This window comes from Salmo salar, chromosome 15 (genome assembly GCF_965601325.2).
Source record: "Salmo salar chromosome 15, fSalSal1, whole genome shotgun sequence".
NCBI classification, from domain to species: Eukaryota; Metazoa; Chordata; class Actinopteri; order Salmoniformes; family Salmonidae; genus Salmo; species Salmo salar.
The window spans coordinates 98,757,501-98,772,929 of record NC_138305.1 but is presented as its reverse complement, the minus strand read 5'-3'; the positions used below and the strand labels follow the sequence as shown (position 1 = coordinate 98,772,929).

The 15,429-nt window shown below is 44.6% G+C and overlaps 1 protein-coding gene across 1 annotated transcript in view; it reads left to right on the top strand.

The window, feature by feature from the left end:
- LOC106572678 (receptor tyrosine-protein kinase erbB-3) overlaps positions 1-15,429 on the top strand; it is a 38,888-nt gene that overhangs the window by 14,198 nt on the left and 9,261 nt on the right. The window contains exons 7-22 of the mRNA XM_082962192.1: positions 241-382; positions 589-702; positions 1,471-1,588; positions 1,688-1,761; positions 1,967-2,057; positions 2,478-2,486; positions 5,638-5,840; positions 6,004-6,136; positions 6,326-6,419; positions 7,488-7,645; positions 7,716-7,769; positions 7,866-8,007; positions 8,141-8,359; positions 8,644-8,829; positions 10,046-10,204; positions 10,323-10,404. Coding sequence (XP_082818318.1) covers positions 241-382; positions 589-702; positions 1,471-1,588; positions 1,688-1,761; positions 1,967-2,057; positions 2,478-2,486; positions 5,638-5,840; positions 6,004-6,136; positions 6,326-6,419; positions 7,488-7,645; positions 7,716-7,769; positions 7,866-8,007; positions 8,141-8,359; positions 8,644-8,829; positions 10,046-10,204; positions 10,323-10,404 — 1,978 coding nt within the window. The remainder of the gene's footprint in view (positions 1-240; positions 383-588; positions 703-1,470; positions 1,589-1,687; positions 1,762-1,966; positions 2,058-2,477; positions 2,487-5,637; positions 5,841-6,003; positions 6,137-6,325; positions 6,420-7,487; positions 7,646-7,715; positions 7,770-7,865; positions 8,008-8,140; positions 8,360-8,643; positions 8,830-10,045; positions 10,205-10,322; positions 10,405-15,429) is intronic.

Sequence of the window (15,429 nt, the reverse complement as noted above, 5' to 3'; positions counted from 1 at the left end):
TTATTACATATATCGGAACCTCATTTAATTGGCTACTTATTGAGTTATCAAGTCATGGACGTATGTCAGAACACCCACTGTATGGCATGTGCAGCTTTGAGGCTTTGAACTGTGTAGCGCAGTTCTGTAACAGCTGATGAAGTAGCTCATTTACAGTAAGAAAGCTAATATAGATTACTTCATTAGAAGGTTCATGATTCATTCTAAATTGTATGTGCGTGTCTACCTTCCTACTCTCAGGCGTGCAGTCACTTCAACGACTCAGGCTCCTGTGTGCCCCAGTGTCCCCAGACTCTGATCTACAACAGGCAGACGTTTCAGATGGAGACGAACCCCAACGCCAAGTATCAGTACGGATCCATCTGTGTCTCCCACTGCCCCAGTGAGTACCCTTGTGTGTGTGTGTTATTATCTTTATTCTCATATTCTTCTTCTCGTGTTCTCGTACTAAGCTGGTATCTGGGTATTTTTCTTAACACTGAATCAGCCAAGTGACATCAAGAACATCCAAGCCACTGCATGGTTCTGAATTCATGTGAATAGATGCCTCTGTCTCTTCTTCTCCTCTGTCCTCTTTCCCCCATACAGCCCACTTCGTGGTGGACGGCAGCTCCTGTGTGAGTGGTTGTCCTCCAGACAAGAAGGAGGTGGAGAGGACTGGTCAGAGGCAGTGTGAGCTCTGTGGAGGGCTGTGCCCTAAAGGTAATCCAACACAGTCAATACACTAACACACCCTGGCCCAATCCCAGATAGTCTCTCCTCGATTCCTCTCTCCTCGCCTACTACTCAAGCCATGTTGGAGGTGAAGGTCTGAGGTCCCTCTGAGTTTTGAGAAGGAGGAAAGGATGTGAGGATATTGAGAAATAGTCCCTGTAGTGGCTACATTCACTTTCAATGGTTGATTTATAGCTGCTAAATTAAGGTTGTTTGTGCAGGAATTTCATGCTGTTATTTTTGGTAGTTTGGACATGACTCATGAGAGTGGAATAACTGTTGAGTGATTCTTCATACACAAGCCTGCAAGAGTTGCCTGAGCACAGAGACAGATTTATTCATTGATTGATCCCAAACTAGCCTGTGAGGGCACAGGGCCTGAGCACAGAGACAGATTGATTCATTGATTCATTGATCCCAAACTAGCCTGTGAGGGCACAGGGCCTGAGCACAGAGACAGATTGATTCATTGATTCATTGATCCCAAACTAGCCTGTGAGGGCACAGGGCCTGAGCACAGAGACAGATTGATTCATTGATTCATTGATCCCAAACTAGCCTGTGAGGGCACAGGGCCTGAGCACAGAGACAGATTGATTCATTGATTCATTGATCCCAAACTAGCCTGTGAGGGCACAGGGCCTGAGCACAGAGACAGATTGATTCATTGATTCATTGATCCCAAACTAGCCTGTGAGGGCACAGGGCCTGAGCACAGAGACAGATTGATTCATTGATTCATTGATCCCAAACTAGCCTGTGAGGGCACAGGGCCTGAGCACAGACAGACGGTGGACTCCAGTAACATTGACAGCTTCATCAACTGCACCAAGATACAGGGCAGTCTGCACTTCCTGGTCACAGGGATCCTTGGGTAAGTGAGTTCATCGCACTGGAAGCGTTGTAGTTTGATTGCTGCATTACGTAGCATTATCAGTACATGAACAGTAGATGTGCTCTGTGTATTGTTCAGTGATGACTATAAGAATATCCCACCTCTGGACCCTAAGAAGCTGGAAGTCTTCCGCTCTGTGCAGGAGATAACAGGTGTGTGTTTGTGTGTGTGTGTGTGCCTTTAGAGGTCTGTTTTCCTCTTACCAATCTCAAACTTAGCTTTTTTCCTCTCCTACAGCATGTTGCTTTGTTGTTATACAGTATAACCAGAAATTGAAATCACAGTCTATCCAGCATGTGACTGTGTATATTTGCATTTGTGTAAACTATGTTTGCTTGCCCATTGTCTGCTGTCCAGATATCCTAGCCATCCAGTCGTGGCCTAAAGAGCTGTCAGATCTGTCAGTGTTCTCCAGTCTTACCACCATACAGGGAAGATCTCTTCACAAGTAAGGTGGTGTGTGTGTGTGTGTGTGTGTGTGTGTGTGTGTGTGTGTGTGTGTGTGTGTGTGTGTGTGTGTGTGTGTGTGTGTGTGTGTGTGTGTGTGGTGTGTGTGTGTGTGTGTGTGTGTGTGCGCGTGTGCGCGTGTGTGTGCGCGTGTGTGGGTGTGCATGTTTGTGTGCGTATGCACGTGTGACTGCATGTGTGTATGAAAGAAAGTCCATATTTCTATATAACTCAAATGTCATTCTGTTTTGTTACATGTCATTTAATCCACCCAGTCTGTCCTCTGTCTGCTTTAATAATACCAGAAGCTGCTTTTTCGTCAACAGCTCATGTCATGCATGTCACTAGAGTATGTAATCTCTCTATCTCTCTTTATGTATCTCACCTTCCTGTCCACTCTGCTCCTGATGTCCCTCTCCAGCGCAAAGAGGTATGGCCTGAGCTGTGTGTGACTCCGTAACTTTTTGCTTAACCAAAGCATGGCCTTAAGGCTGACTAATACAGAGAGTTGTTACTGTGATGTTGCAGTATCTTAATGCAACTTCCTATTGCAGTTTTAGTTTCTACCACAAATAAATGTTTATTTAATTGAATGTGTTGTTCTAGTCTCCTTCTGAGGTTTAAGGATGCTTTTTTTCCATTAGAGGTAAATTGATGATGCAGTATGTGGCTGCATTTAAACAGGTAGCCCAATTCTGATCTTTTTTCCTCTAATTGGTCTTTTGACCAGTCAAATCAGATCTTTTCACATCACCTCTTTTTCAGAGCTGATCTGATTGGTCAAGAGACCAATTAGTTAAAAGAGATCAGAATTGGGCAGCCTGTCTAAATGCAGCCAGGTCTTTTCTCACCAACTGTGTTGTGATCTTTTTGTCGGAATTTCGAAAAAATACAGATTCCGATTTTGACACACTGAACCATTCACACCAAGTCCGATGCGTTTTTCCCTCCATTTTTCTTAAAAATTGTCAGAACGTCACCAACACTGCTGCGGTCATTCTCAGGTGCAAAATGTTCAATTTGATCAAAGTGGCTAGAGAGGATGCTGTAATGAGAGAAAAATCATGTACTACTGGAACAAATGATATACTACTGGAACAAATAATATACTACTGGAACAAATGATATACTACTGGAACAAATGATATACTACTGTAAAAAATGATATACTACTGTAAATAATGATATACTACTGAAAATATTAGGATAGGCTATTCATCCAATAGGATGAATCATGAAAGGAGCTTGGCTTTGTTGCACCCCATTTAATAAGAGAGGAAATGTAAAAATAGCACCTGTCGTCAGTCCTCGCACATACGCTGACCATCATGACACATGCTGCCTACACTTTTCTTTCTATCTGGTTAAAGAGATGAAGTCCAGACTTTCTGAATGGACATAGAGAATTAGCCAACTTACACACACACACACCCACCCATCTAAAAGGACCCGTCAATCAAAGCCGCCTGCAGCGCATCTCATATAAGCAAATCAAATTTATTCTTTCCCACACTGTATTAAAAACCTTGCCTTAGCTTCAAATCCTTTCTGTAGGATAGCAAACTAGTCTTCATTATAGGATAATGCTAAATCAATGTAGGCTATCATATAAATTGACGAGGAAAGTTTTAAGGGGTAGATAGAGACAGCAGTGATGTAGGCTATATGACGATGAAACTAACAACCATTAGAAAATAGAAACACAGGCACGCAACCTGTCCATAGCCTAATGATCAGCCTGTCCATAGCCTAATGATCAGCCTGTCCATAGCCTAATGATCAGCCTGTCCATAGCCTAATGATCAGCCTGTCCATAGTCTAATGATCAGCCTGTCCATAGCCTAATGATCAGCCTGTCCATAGTCTAATGATCAGCCTGTCCATAGCCTAATGATCAGCCTGTCCATAGTCTAATGATCAGCCTGTCCATAGCCTAATGATCAGCCTGTCCATAGCCTAATGATCAGCCTGTCCATAGCCTAATGATCAGCCTGTCCATAGCCTAATGATCAGCCTGTCCATAGCCTAATGATCAGCCTGTACATAGCCTAATGATCAGCCTGTCCATAGTCTAAGGATCAGGCGTTGATACATTTCAGTGAAGCAATGGGTGGATATGTTGACACTTTAATTTGAGTGCTTTATCTAAATCTGTGCAACCACTTATTGAAAAGTTTTTTTTGTCTCTGTCTTTTAGGGTTGCCTATAACACAAGTGGTCTAGGCCTAGATTAACTTTTGCAGGCCTGTAATATATAGCCTCATACACTGTATAGGCTATATTATTGACGGATGAATATATTCTTGAATATAGTCTTCTTCACTGTTCCGTTCTTGCACAATTCATGCATCTCTGCTGGACTGTCTCTTCCCCCTCTCTCTAGCTCTTGAATGTGTAGCCTATATATAGACAATGAACAGCAATATACACTTAGTTTATTAGGTACACCAATCTAGTACTGGGTTGGTCACCCCCTTTGCTTCCAGGAAAGCCTGAATTCATTGTGGCATGGAAACGTTGCTGAAAAACATTCCCCACACCATTACACCACCGCCACCAGCCTGTACCGTAGACACCAGGCAGGACGGGGCCTTTGAGCTGATAGGAGTGGAACCCAGTGTGGTCATCTGCTGCAACTTATTTTAGGCAATTTTTTCAAACTTAGGTCTATTCAAGGAGAGTAGTATCAATTGATTGTCTTGCTTGCTGAATGGCTATACAATAGGCTACAGTGTTGGCAATGGACTGGAGGGGAAGTTTGATTGGAAAGAGTGATGTGTGGCTCTGGTGTGGTGTGATCACATTGGCTAAATTGATACATTGCTGCACAGCAAACGTAAAAAAATATATATGTCACAACCGTCGCTTAAATAACTGGACCAAGCCGCAGCGTGAGTACAGTTCCACATATTTATTACAGTGAAACTTCAAAACAACAAAGAATTAACGATCGTGCAAAACATAGCGCACAAAGGCACTCACACAAAACAATATCCCACATCGAGGGTGGGAAATAGAACACACTAAGTATGATCCCCAATTAGAGGTAACGATTATCAGCTGCCTCTAATTGGGAACCATACACATACACCAACATAGAAATAAACTAACTAGAAATCCCCCTAGTCACGCCCTGACCTAAAACCCATAGACAACCCCGAGGGCTCTCTATGATCAGGGCGTGACTGTCAGTGGCAGTGTCCCAGTGGGCTCTCTATGATCAGGGCGTGACTGTCAGTGGCAGTGTCCCAGAGGGCTCTCTATGATCAGGGCGTGACTGTCAGTGGCAGTGTCCCAGAGGGCTCTCTATGATCAGGGCGTGACTGTCAGTGGCAGTGTCCCAGATAACAATTTCTATTGGTGAACAGTTTATTTTCTCGTGCAAAAAGATGCAAAAATCAAACCTGTTCCAAATAAATAATAATTGATGGATTGCGGCAGGACGATATTTAGCAATTGGTGTGAACAGTGTCATAAACAAGACGTGCTCGTATCTGAATAAGGGACTTGTTGAGAAAGGGCCTTTAGAGGTCGTTTTACTTCTGTTTTCCTCTTACCAATCTCAAACTTTTCTCCTCCAGGCGTTTCTCTCTGATGGTCATGCGTGTTGCGTCCATCACCTCTCTGGGTCTGCGTTCTCTGAGAGAGATCAGTGACGGCAACGTGTACCTCAGCCACAACGCCAAACTGTGTTACCACCACACCGTCAACTGGACACGCCTGTTCACCGGGCACTCCACAAGCCTCAACGACATCAAGGACAACAGGCCTCTGAGAGAGTGTGGTGGGACATCTCAGCTACTAGCTGTTTCAATCTTGCAGGGCCATATTCTGACCTGAGATCTGCACGTTGAACTCCAATTTTCGAGTTGACTTCAATTATGATTTAAGTGAAAGTCAGAGTTGCACGTACTTATCTCAACTCTGAATCATGTTGTTGTTTACAGTTGAGGAGGGTCACGTGTGTGACCCACTGTGTTCAGACTCAGGCTGCTGGGGCCCGGGGCCTGACCAGTGTCTCTCCTGCAGGAACCACAGCCGAGACTCTACCTGTGTGGCACACTGCAACTTCTACACAGGGTCAGTGGGAGGGACCGTTATGTGTGTGTGTGTTACTTGTGTGTGAGGTGTGAGAGAGATCAAAATTGAGATAGAGTTGGCTGGGGGTGTGTGTGTGTGTGTGTGTGTGTGTGTGTGTGTGTGTGTGTGTGTGTGTGTGTGTGTGTGTGTGCGTGTGTTTAACCATCTGTTGTGTCCCTCCACCACCAGTCAGCCCAGGGAGTTTGCGGGACCAAAGGGGGAGTGTGTTGCCTGTCATCCAGAATGCCAACCGCAGTATGGGAGGGATAGCTGCACTGGACCGGTATACAAACTCTGTCTCTTTCTCTCTCTCTTGGTATTCTATCTCTTTCGTCCCATCTCTCACTCTCTATCTCTCACTCTTGTCCTCTTGATGTCTCTCTCAATCTCCCTATCAACTAAACCTCACTGCTAGTTTCACATATACAGTCTAGAAGTGAAAGGACAGAAAGGATATTGGCTGAGATCTAATACTTTGACACTGTTCTTGGCTTTTCATTCTCTCATTCGTCAGATGATTGTGGTACATGACTGTACTGTAGCAGCCAACTCAGTCAGGAAACATCTCCTCCCACATAGTTTCTACATTAGTCTCTGTAAACATTGGCTTTTTTGTGATATTACTGGACTGTCAAATATAAGGTGATATAGGCATTTGTTTGCTTTTGGCTTATCAGCATTTCTCCCTAATCTTCTAGGACATTGTATTGTAACTTTAAACGGTGATGACTCATTCGGAAGTTAACCCACACACACCTTTCCACATCACATACCATGCACATGACGTCATGCACCGGGGCGTCAGGTAGCCTAGTGGTTAGAGTGTTGGGCCAGTAACCGAAAGGTTGCAAGATCAAATTCCTGTGTTGACAAGGTAAAAATCAGTCGTTCTGCCCCTGAACAAGGCAGTTAACCCACTGTTCCTAGGCTGTCATTGAAAATAAGAATTTGTTCTTAACTGACTTGCCTAGTTAAATAAAGGTAAAATAATAATTAATAAAATATATATATATAATAGGAATAACACCAGGCCTCACCAAAAAGGCTGGACTATTTTCTCCTTCCTTTTAGGATTCCATACTGCAGTATATTGGTTAGTATATTAGATATCACAAATCACATCGATATCAGCTTCTGTTTCTTGATCTGGCTGAGTGTCAACAAATGTGTTTGAGAGATACATTAGAGAAAGAGTGTTGTATTATTTCACTGTTCATTAATATAATGGATAAAATACCCTCTTTGACATTGGTAAGTGATTTCTCTCTCTCTCCATCACCCCCCTCTCTCCTTCTTTCTCCCCCTCCCCCTCTCTCTCTCCCCTCCCCCCATTTCTCTCCCTCTCTCTCAGGGGTCTGATGAGTGTGTGATGTGTTCCAGTCTGAGAGATGGTCCTCACTGTGTGTTCTCCTGCCCCAGTGGGGTGAACGGAGAGAACGGGCAGTTCATCTACAAATACCCCAACAAGGACAGCTACTGTGAGCCCTGCCATGTCAACTGCACACAGGGGTGAGTGTGTGTGCGTGTGTGTTTGAGTGTGTGTGTGCGCAATAGAGTGACACTGTGCATCTTGTTGCAGGTGTTCGGGTCCAGGGTTGAGTGACTGTATAGACAACACTAGACAGTCCACTAGGTGAGTGTCTCTCTGCTGGTGGTTATATACACACACACCCCATTCAAACACACACACTCAAACACACACCAGACATTTACACATTTTCTCCTGTAGCACTCAGATCACAGGGATAGCGTTGGGAGTGCCCGCTGCCCTCATAGTCTGCCTGGCATTGTTTGTGTTGGGCATGCTGTACCACCGTGGCCGGGCCATCCGCAGGAAGAGAGCCATGAGGAGGTACCTGAAGAGTGAGGAGGTGAGATTGAAAAATATATGTCAAATTCAATAGAATACTGGTATATTTCTACAACATAACTGAAAGGTAGTCTGCAGAGTTGTGGGACACATTGGACATATCCAAAAAATAACTGGTCTGTGTGTGTTAAAAGAGTTTTGAGCCGCTGGGGCCAGGAGAGAAAGGGGCTAACGTTCATGCCCGGATCCTGAGGGCCCCAGAGCTGAAGAAGGTCAAAGCCCTTGGCTCTGGAGTGTTTGGCACCGTACACAAAGGCCTGTGGATCCCTGAGGGAGACTCAGTGAAGATTCCTGTAGCCATTAAGACCATCCAGGACCACACAGGCAGACAGACCTTCACTGAGATCACTGATGTAAGAACCACACACTCATAACACACCGACACTCAGTAACAATACTAACGTCTGAATGGAATCCACTACAATTCCTAGTCACCAGATATGTTTGTGTAATGGAGGTGGGTTTTATTGAAGAGTAACCTTGCATGAGACATAAATACTTGTGTTAACTCCATGAGCTAATGCCTGGGCTTTAGCTCACCAAGCTAACACCGTCGTGTGGTGTGTAGGAGATCCTGTCTGATTCCCTCTCCCTCTCTCTCTCCCTCGCTCTCGTTCTCTCTGTGTGTCCTCTGCAGCACATGTTGTCCATGGGCAGTCTAGACCACCCGTATATCGTCAGGCTCTTAGGTGTCTGTCCAGGTGCCAGTCTCCAGCTGGTCACCCAGCTCAGCAGCCAGGGGTCCTTACTGAAGCACATCAGGCACCACAGGGACAACCTGGATCCACAGAGGCTCCTCAACTGGTGTGTACAGATAGCTAAGGTGAGGTCATGATCACTAAAGGGTAGAACCATTTTTGGTTCCAGGTGGTTTTCCCCTCAAATAACCCAGAACACTTTAAGGGTGTTTTCACATATAGTCCTCTTTAAAATAACCAATCTCAGTCCTCTTTAAAGTGAACTCTCGGGTAAAATAAAGCGAAATAATTCAGTTCTCTTTGTATTCACATTGCCCTTGCCTTTGAATTTGGACTCAACCTTTTTGCCTGTTCACTTCACCTGTTTTGTGGTTCCAGTCCTCTTTGCATTCACATTGCTATATTTAGAAAGGAACCAAAATCTTTTTCCAACATTCACTCAATGCACTCTGGGTTTTTCCAAAGTACAGGACAAGCCATTCCATCAAAACGTGTTATCGGACAGCCAGACATACTCTACCTACTTACATTTTGGAAGCTAATAGATTGCATTTAGTTAAAAGATGAGACAATTGTAATCAGAAGATACTATTAACATGTAAATATTATTGGTAACAGAATAAATAACAGAAGAATAACTGCAGACAATATAATGCTAAATTGGAAAATGGTAAACGCAATGTAGGCTACTGCTTCTTTCAGAGCTAGAATTGATTTTGTACCCTATGGTGTGATTCTCACCAAATATGTTGTTGTCTTCTCACACTATTCAAACCCCACAATAGAATAAACAGTTTATTACACTGCTGTATTGTAGCCTATATATCACATTTAGCAAACAAATCATCTGAACTAAAAACTCAGATTATCCCGCAAACCTGTATATCCTCTTCTCTCTTTAGTGGCACCAAAGTGAGGGGTTATGTTAGGGGAAACGGTGTTGCAGAAGTCTAGTGTGTGGTGCGGGGATAATGACAAGCGAACCTGGGGAGCTTTGCGTTCACATTGTCCTAAAAAAGGGAGACCAGACCGCGGAATTCAAGCGAACCGAACTCAGACCACCTCTCGAGATGGTCTCAGATCAGTTCGCTTTGGGGGCTCTTTTGAGGGGTTCCTTTGGAGTGTTCACACTGCACAAACAATTAAGCGAACTGTACTAGGTTCACAAAAAATGTCTGAAAGGGAAAAAGTGTGAAAACACCCTAAAAACCCTAAAAAGGTTCTACCTGGAACCAAAATCAAAAAAGGTTAAAAAAGGGTTTTCTTACCCTTCATGATTCAAAGACTCTTATTGAGTCTCACTGTTTCTCACTGGGGGACCTCTTGTGTGTCTGTCTTCAGGGAATGTATTACCTGGAGGAACACTGTATGGTGCACAGGAACCTGGCTGCGAGGAACGTGATGCTAAAGAATGATTACTTCGTCCAGATTTCTGACTACGGTGTGGCTGACCTGCTCTATCCTGATGACAAGAAATATGTCTACAGTGACAGTAACAAGGTAATCAGGACACACATTCACCGCTCCATTCACCTTGATTCATCAAGATAATGTATTTCACAAGTTGTTGTCCACAGTAAACAGACAAAATGAGCTTCTGCTTCTATGTTTCTTCCAGACTCCCATAAACATAAAATGGATGGCCCTGGAAAGCATCCTGTTCCGAACATACACTCATCAGAGCGACGTCTGGAGTTATGGTCAGACAGCATGGTCATAAGTGTCTGTCTGTCTGTCTGTCTGTCTGTCTGTCTGTCTGTCTGTCTGTCTGTCTGTCTGTCTGTGTCTCTGTCTGTCGTCTGTCTGTCTGTCTGTCTGTCTGTCTGTCTGTCTGTCTGTCTGTCTGTCTGTCTGTCTGTCTGTCTGTCTGTCTGTCTGTCTGTCTGTGTCAAATGTCTGTCTGTCTGTCTGTGTCAAATGTCTGTCTGTCTGTCTGTCTGTCTGTCTGTCTGTCTGTCTGTCTGTCTGTCTGTCTGTCTGTCTGTCTGTCTGTCTGTCTGTCTGTCTGTCTGTCTGTCTGTCTGTCTGTCTGTCTGTCTGTCTGTCTGTCTGTTGTGTCTGTCTGTCCTGTCTGTCTGTCTGTCTGTCTGTCTGTCTGTATGTGTCTCTGTCTGTCTGCTGTCTGTCTGTCTGTCTGTCTGTCTGTCTGTCTGTGTCAAATGTCTGTCTGTCTGTCTGTCTGTCTGTCTGTCTGTCTGTCTGTCTGTCTGTCTGTCTGTCTGTCTGTCTGTCTGTCTGTCTGTCTGTCTGTCTGTCTGTCTGTCTGTCTGTCTGTCTGTATGTGTCTCTGTCTGTCTGTCTGTCCGTCCGTCCGTCCGTCCGTCCGTCCGTCTGTATGTGTCTCTGTCTGTCTCTGTCTGTCTGTCTGTCCGTCTGTCCGTCTCTGTCTGTGACAAATGTCTTTCTCTGTCTGTCTGTCTGTGACAAATGTCTGTCTGTCTGTCTGTCTGTCTGTCTGTCTGTCTGTCTGTCTGTCTGTCTGTCTGTCTGTCTGTCTGTCTGTCTGTCTGTCTGTCTGTCTGTCTGTCTGTCTGTGTGCAAATGTCTGTCTGTCTGTCTGTGTGTGTCAAATGTCTGTCTCTGTCTGTGTCAAATGTCTGTCTGTCTGTGTCAAATGTCTGTCTGTCTTTTTTATTTTATTTTATTTCACCTTTATTTAACCAGGTAGGCAAGTTGAGAACAAGTTCTCATTTACAATTGCGACCTGGCCAAGATAAAGCAAAGCAGTTCGACAACATACAACAACACAGAGTTACACATGGAGTAAAACAAATATACAGTCAATAATACAGTCGAAAAATAAGTCTGTGTACGATGTGAGCAAATGAGGTGAGATAAAGGAGGTAAAGGCAAAAAAGTCCATGGTGGCAAAGTAAATACAATATAGCAAGTAAAACACTGGAATGGTAGATTTGTAGTAGAAGAAAGTGCAAAGTAGAAATAGAGATAATGGGGTGCAAAGGAGCAAAATAAAATAAATAAAATAAATAAATACAGTAGGGGAAGAGGTAGTTGTTTGGGCTAAATTATAGATGGGCTATGTACAGGTGCAGTGATCTGTGAGCTGCTCTGACAGCTGGTGCTTAAAGCTAGTGAGGGAGATAAGTGTTTCCAGTTTCAGAGATTTTTGTAGGATGAGGGGAGTGGTCAGATCAAAGTTACTTCAGATTTCAAGTCTATTTCTTAATTTTGCCACATTTGTAACACACACATACATTAACTTGAATGAATACTGTATTTCATCATACAATAATCAATATAGCACATTTCCTGCCATAGCCATTCAGATTATCAGAATAAAATTTTAACAAAGCTCGTCTGGAGGTTAGTTAACACAGTGGCCAAAGAAGGGCCAGAAGTATACAGAATGGTGTCGTCTGCGTAGAGGTGGATCAGAGACTCACCAGCAGCAAGAGCGACATCATTGATGTATACAGAGAAAAGAGTTGGCCCAAGAATTGAACCCTGTGGCACCCCCATAGAGACTGCCAGAGGTCTGGACAACAGGCCCTCCGATTTGACACACTGAACTCTATCAGAGAAGTAGTTGGTGAACCAGGCGATGCAATCATTAGAGAAACCAAGGCTATTGAGTCTGCTGATGAGGATGTGGTGATTGGCAGAGTCGAAAGCTTTGGCCAGGTCAATGAAAACGGCAGCACAGTATTGTTTCTTATCGATGGCGGTTACGATATTGTTTAGGACCTTGAACGTGGCTGAGGTGCACCCATGACCAGCTCTGAAACCAGATTGCATAGCGGAGAAGGTGTGGTGGGATTCGAAATGGTCGGTAATCTGTTTGTTGACATGGCTTTCGAAGACCTTAGAAAGGCAGGGTAGGATGGATATAGGTCTATAGCAATTTGGGTCAAGAGTGTCCCCTCCTTTGAAGAGGGGGATGACAGCAGCTGCTTTCCAATCTATGGGAATCTCAGACGACACGAAAGAGAGGTTGAACAGGCTAGTAATAGGGGTTGCAATAATTTCGGCAGATAATTTTAGAAAGAAAGGGTCCAGATTGTCTAGCCCGGCTGATTTGTAGGGGTCCAGATTTTGCAGCTCTTTCAGAACATCAGCTGAATGGATTTGGGAGAAGGAGAAATGGGGAAGGCTTGGGCGAGTAGCTGTGGGGGGTGCAGTGCTGTTGACCGGGGTAGAGGTAGCCAGGTGGAAAGCATGGCCAGCCGTAGAAAAATGCTTATTGAAATTCTCAATTATAGTGGGTTTATCGGTGGTGACAGAGTTTCCTATCCTCAGTGCAGTGGGCAGTTGGTAGGAGGTGTTCTTATTCTCCATGGACTATACAATGTCCCAGAACTTTTTTAAATTTGTGTTGCAGGAAGTAAATTTCTGCTTGAAAAAGCTAGCCTTAGCTTTTCTAACTGCCTGTGTATATTGGTTTCTAACGTCCCTGAAAAGCTGCATATCACGGGGGCTGTTTGATGCTAATGCAGAACGCCATAGGATGTTTTTGTGTTGGTTAAGGGCAGTCAGGTCTGGAGAGAACCAAGGCCTATATCTGTTCCTGGTTCTAAATTTCTTGAATGGGGCATGCTTATTTAAGATGGTGAGGAAGGCATTTAAAAAAAATAACCAGGCATCCTCTACTGACGGGATGAGGTCAATATCCTTCCAGGATACCAGGGCCAGGTCGATTAGAAAGGCTTGCTCGCTGAAGTGTTTCAGGGAGCGTTTGACAGTGATGAGTGGAGGTCGTTTGACCGCTGACCCATTACGGATGCAGGCAATGAGGCAGTGATCGCTGAGATCTTGGTTGAAAACAGCAGAGGTGTATTTAGAGGGCAAATTGGTTAGGATGATATCTATGAGGGTGCCAGTGTTTACGGCTTTGGGGTGGTACCTGGTGGCTTCATTAATAATTTCTGTGAGATTGAGGGCGTCAAGCTTGGATTGTAGGATGGCTGGGGTGTTAAGCATGTCCCAGTTTAGGTCACCTAGTAGCACGAGCTCTGAAGATAGATGGGGGGCAATCAGTTCACATATGGTGTTTATAGAGCACAGCTGGGGGCCAAGGGTGGTCTATAGCAGGCGGCAACGGTGAGAGACTTGTTTTTAGAGAGATGGATTTTTAAAAGTAGATGTTCAAATTGTTTGGGTACAGACCTGGATAGTAGGACAGAACTCTGCAGGCTATCTCTGCAGTAGATTGCAACACCGCCCCCTTTGGCCGTTCTATCTTGTCTGAAAACGTTGTAGTTAGGGATGAAGATTTCAGAGTTTTTGGTGGTCTTCCTAAGCCAGGATTCAGACACGGTTAGGACATCCGGGTTGGCAGAGTGTGCTAAAGCAGTGAATAAAACAAACTTAGGGAGGAGGCTTCTAATGTTAACATGCATGAAACCAAGGCTATTACGGTTACAGAAGTCATCAAAAGATAGCGCCTGGGGAGTAGGGGTGGAGCTAGGCACTGCAGGGCCTGGATTCCCCTCTACATCACCAGAGGCAGAGAGAAGTATGAGGATGAGGGTACGGCTAAAAGCTATAAGAATTGGTCGTCTGTGACGTCCGGAATAGAGAGAAAAAGGAGCAGGTTTCTGGGGGCGATAAAATAGCTTCATGGTATAATGTACAGACAAAGGTATGGTAGGATATGAGTACAGTGGAGGTAAACCTAGGCATTTAGTGATGATGAGAGAGATATTGTCTCTAGAAACATAATTGAAACCAGAAGATGTCATAGCATGTGTGGGTGGAGGAACTGGGAGGTTGGATAAGGTATAATGAGCAGGGCTAGAGGCTCTACAGTGAAATAAGCCAATAAACACTAACCAGAACAGCAATGGACAAGGCATATTGACATTAAGGAGAGGCATGCTTAGCCGAGTGATCAAAGGGTCCAGTGAGAGTTAGATAGCTAGCCGAGCCATAGGTAGCAAGCTGGTAGAAGATGGAGGGAGGTCTGTTTTTAGCCACCTCGTGCGATTCCGTCTGTAGATTAGTGGGGTTCCGTGTGGTAGGGGGGACCAGTCCAATTGGCAAAATAGTTAGTTATAGTGGCCCAAGAAAATTGTCCGATAGACCTATTCAGATAGCAGCTGATAAGACAGCTAACGATTAGCTGGCCGCAGATGGGCGTTCAGGTTATGTCACGACGGAGGGGCCAGTTGGATAACTCCCTCGGGCAGATAACGTCGGTGGTCCAGTCGTGAAGGCCCAATGGGGCTCCGCATCGGCAGTAAAACGGGTCCGGATAGGTGATTGTAGCCCAGGAGAGGCTGATGGAACTCTTCAGCTGGCTAGCTCCGGAATAGCCCAGGAGTGGCTGATGAAACTCTTCAGCTGGCTAGCTCCGGAATAATTTATGTTAACTCCGGGACCTACGTTGCCAATAGTCATTCAGGTAGCAGCTAGCTAGCTGCAAGATCCAGGTGTAAATGTCCAGAGCCTGCAGTAGAAATCCGGGGATATGGAGAGAGAATAGGTCCGGTAAGCTCTGGTCTGAGTCGCGCTGTACAAAAACTGGCGATAGCTTTACGAGCTAATGGATAGCTGAGGACCGCTAACCGTGGCTAGCTGAACTCCAACGTTAGCCAGGCTAACCTCTAGCTAGCTTCTGTTGTGGATTTCAGATTTGAGGTAAATACTTTTATTTTTTAAATTGGTGTGGCGGGTTGCAGGAGAGTGTTTTGAGGTTGAGTTAAAAAAAATAAAAATATGTAAAAAGATATGCGAAGCAAATATGTAAATATATATATACACGGGAC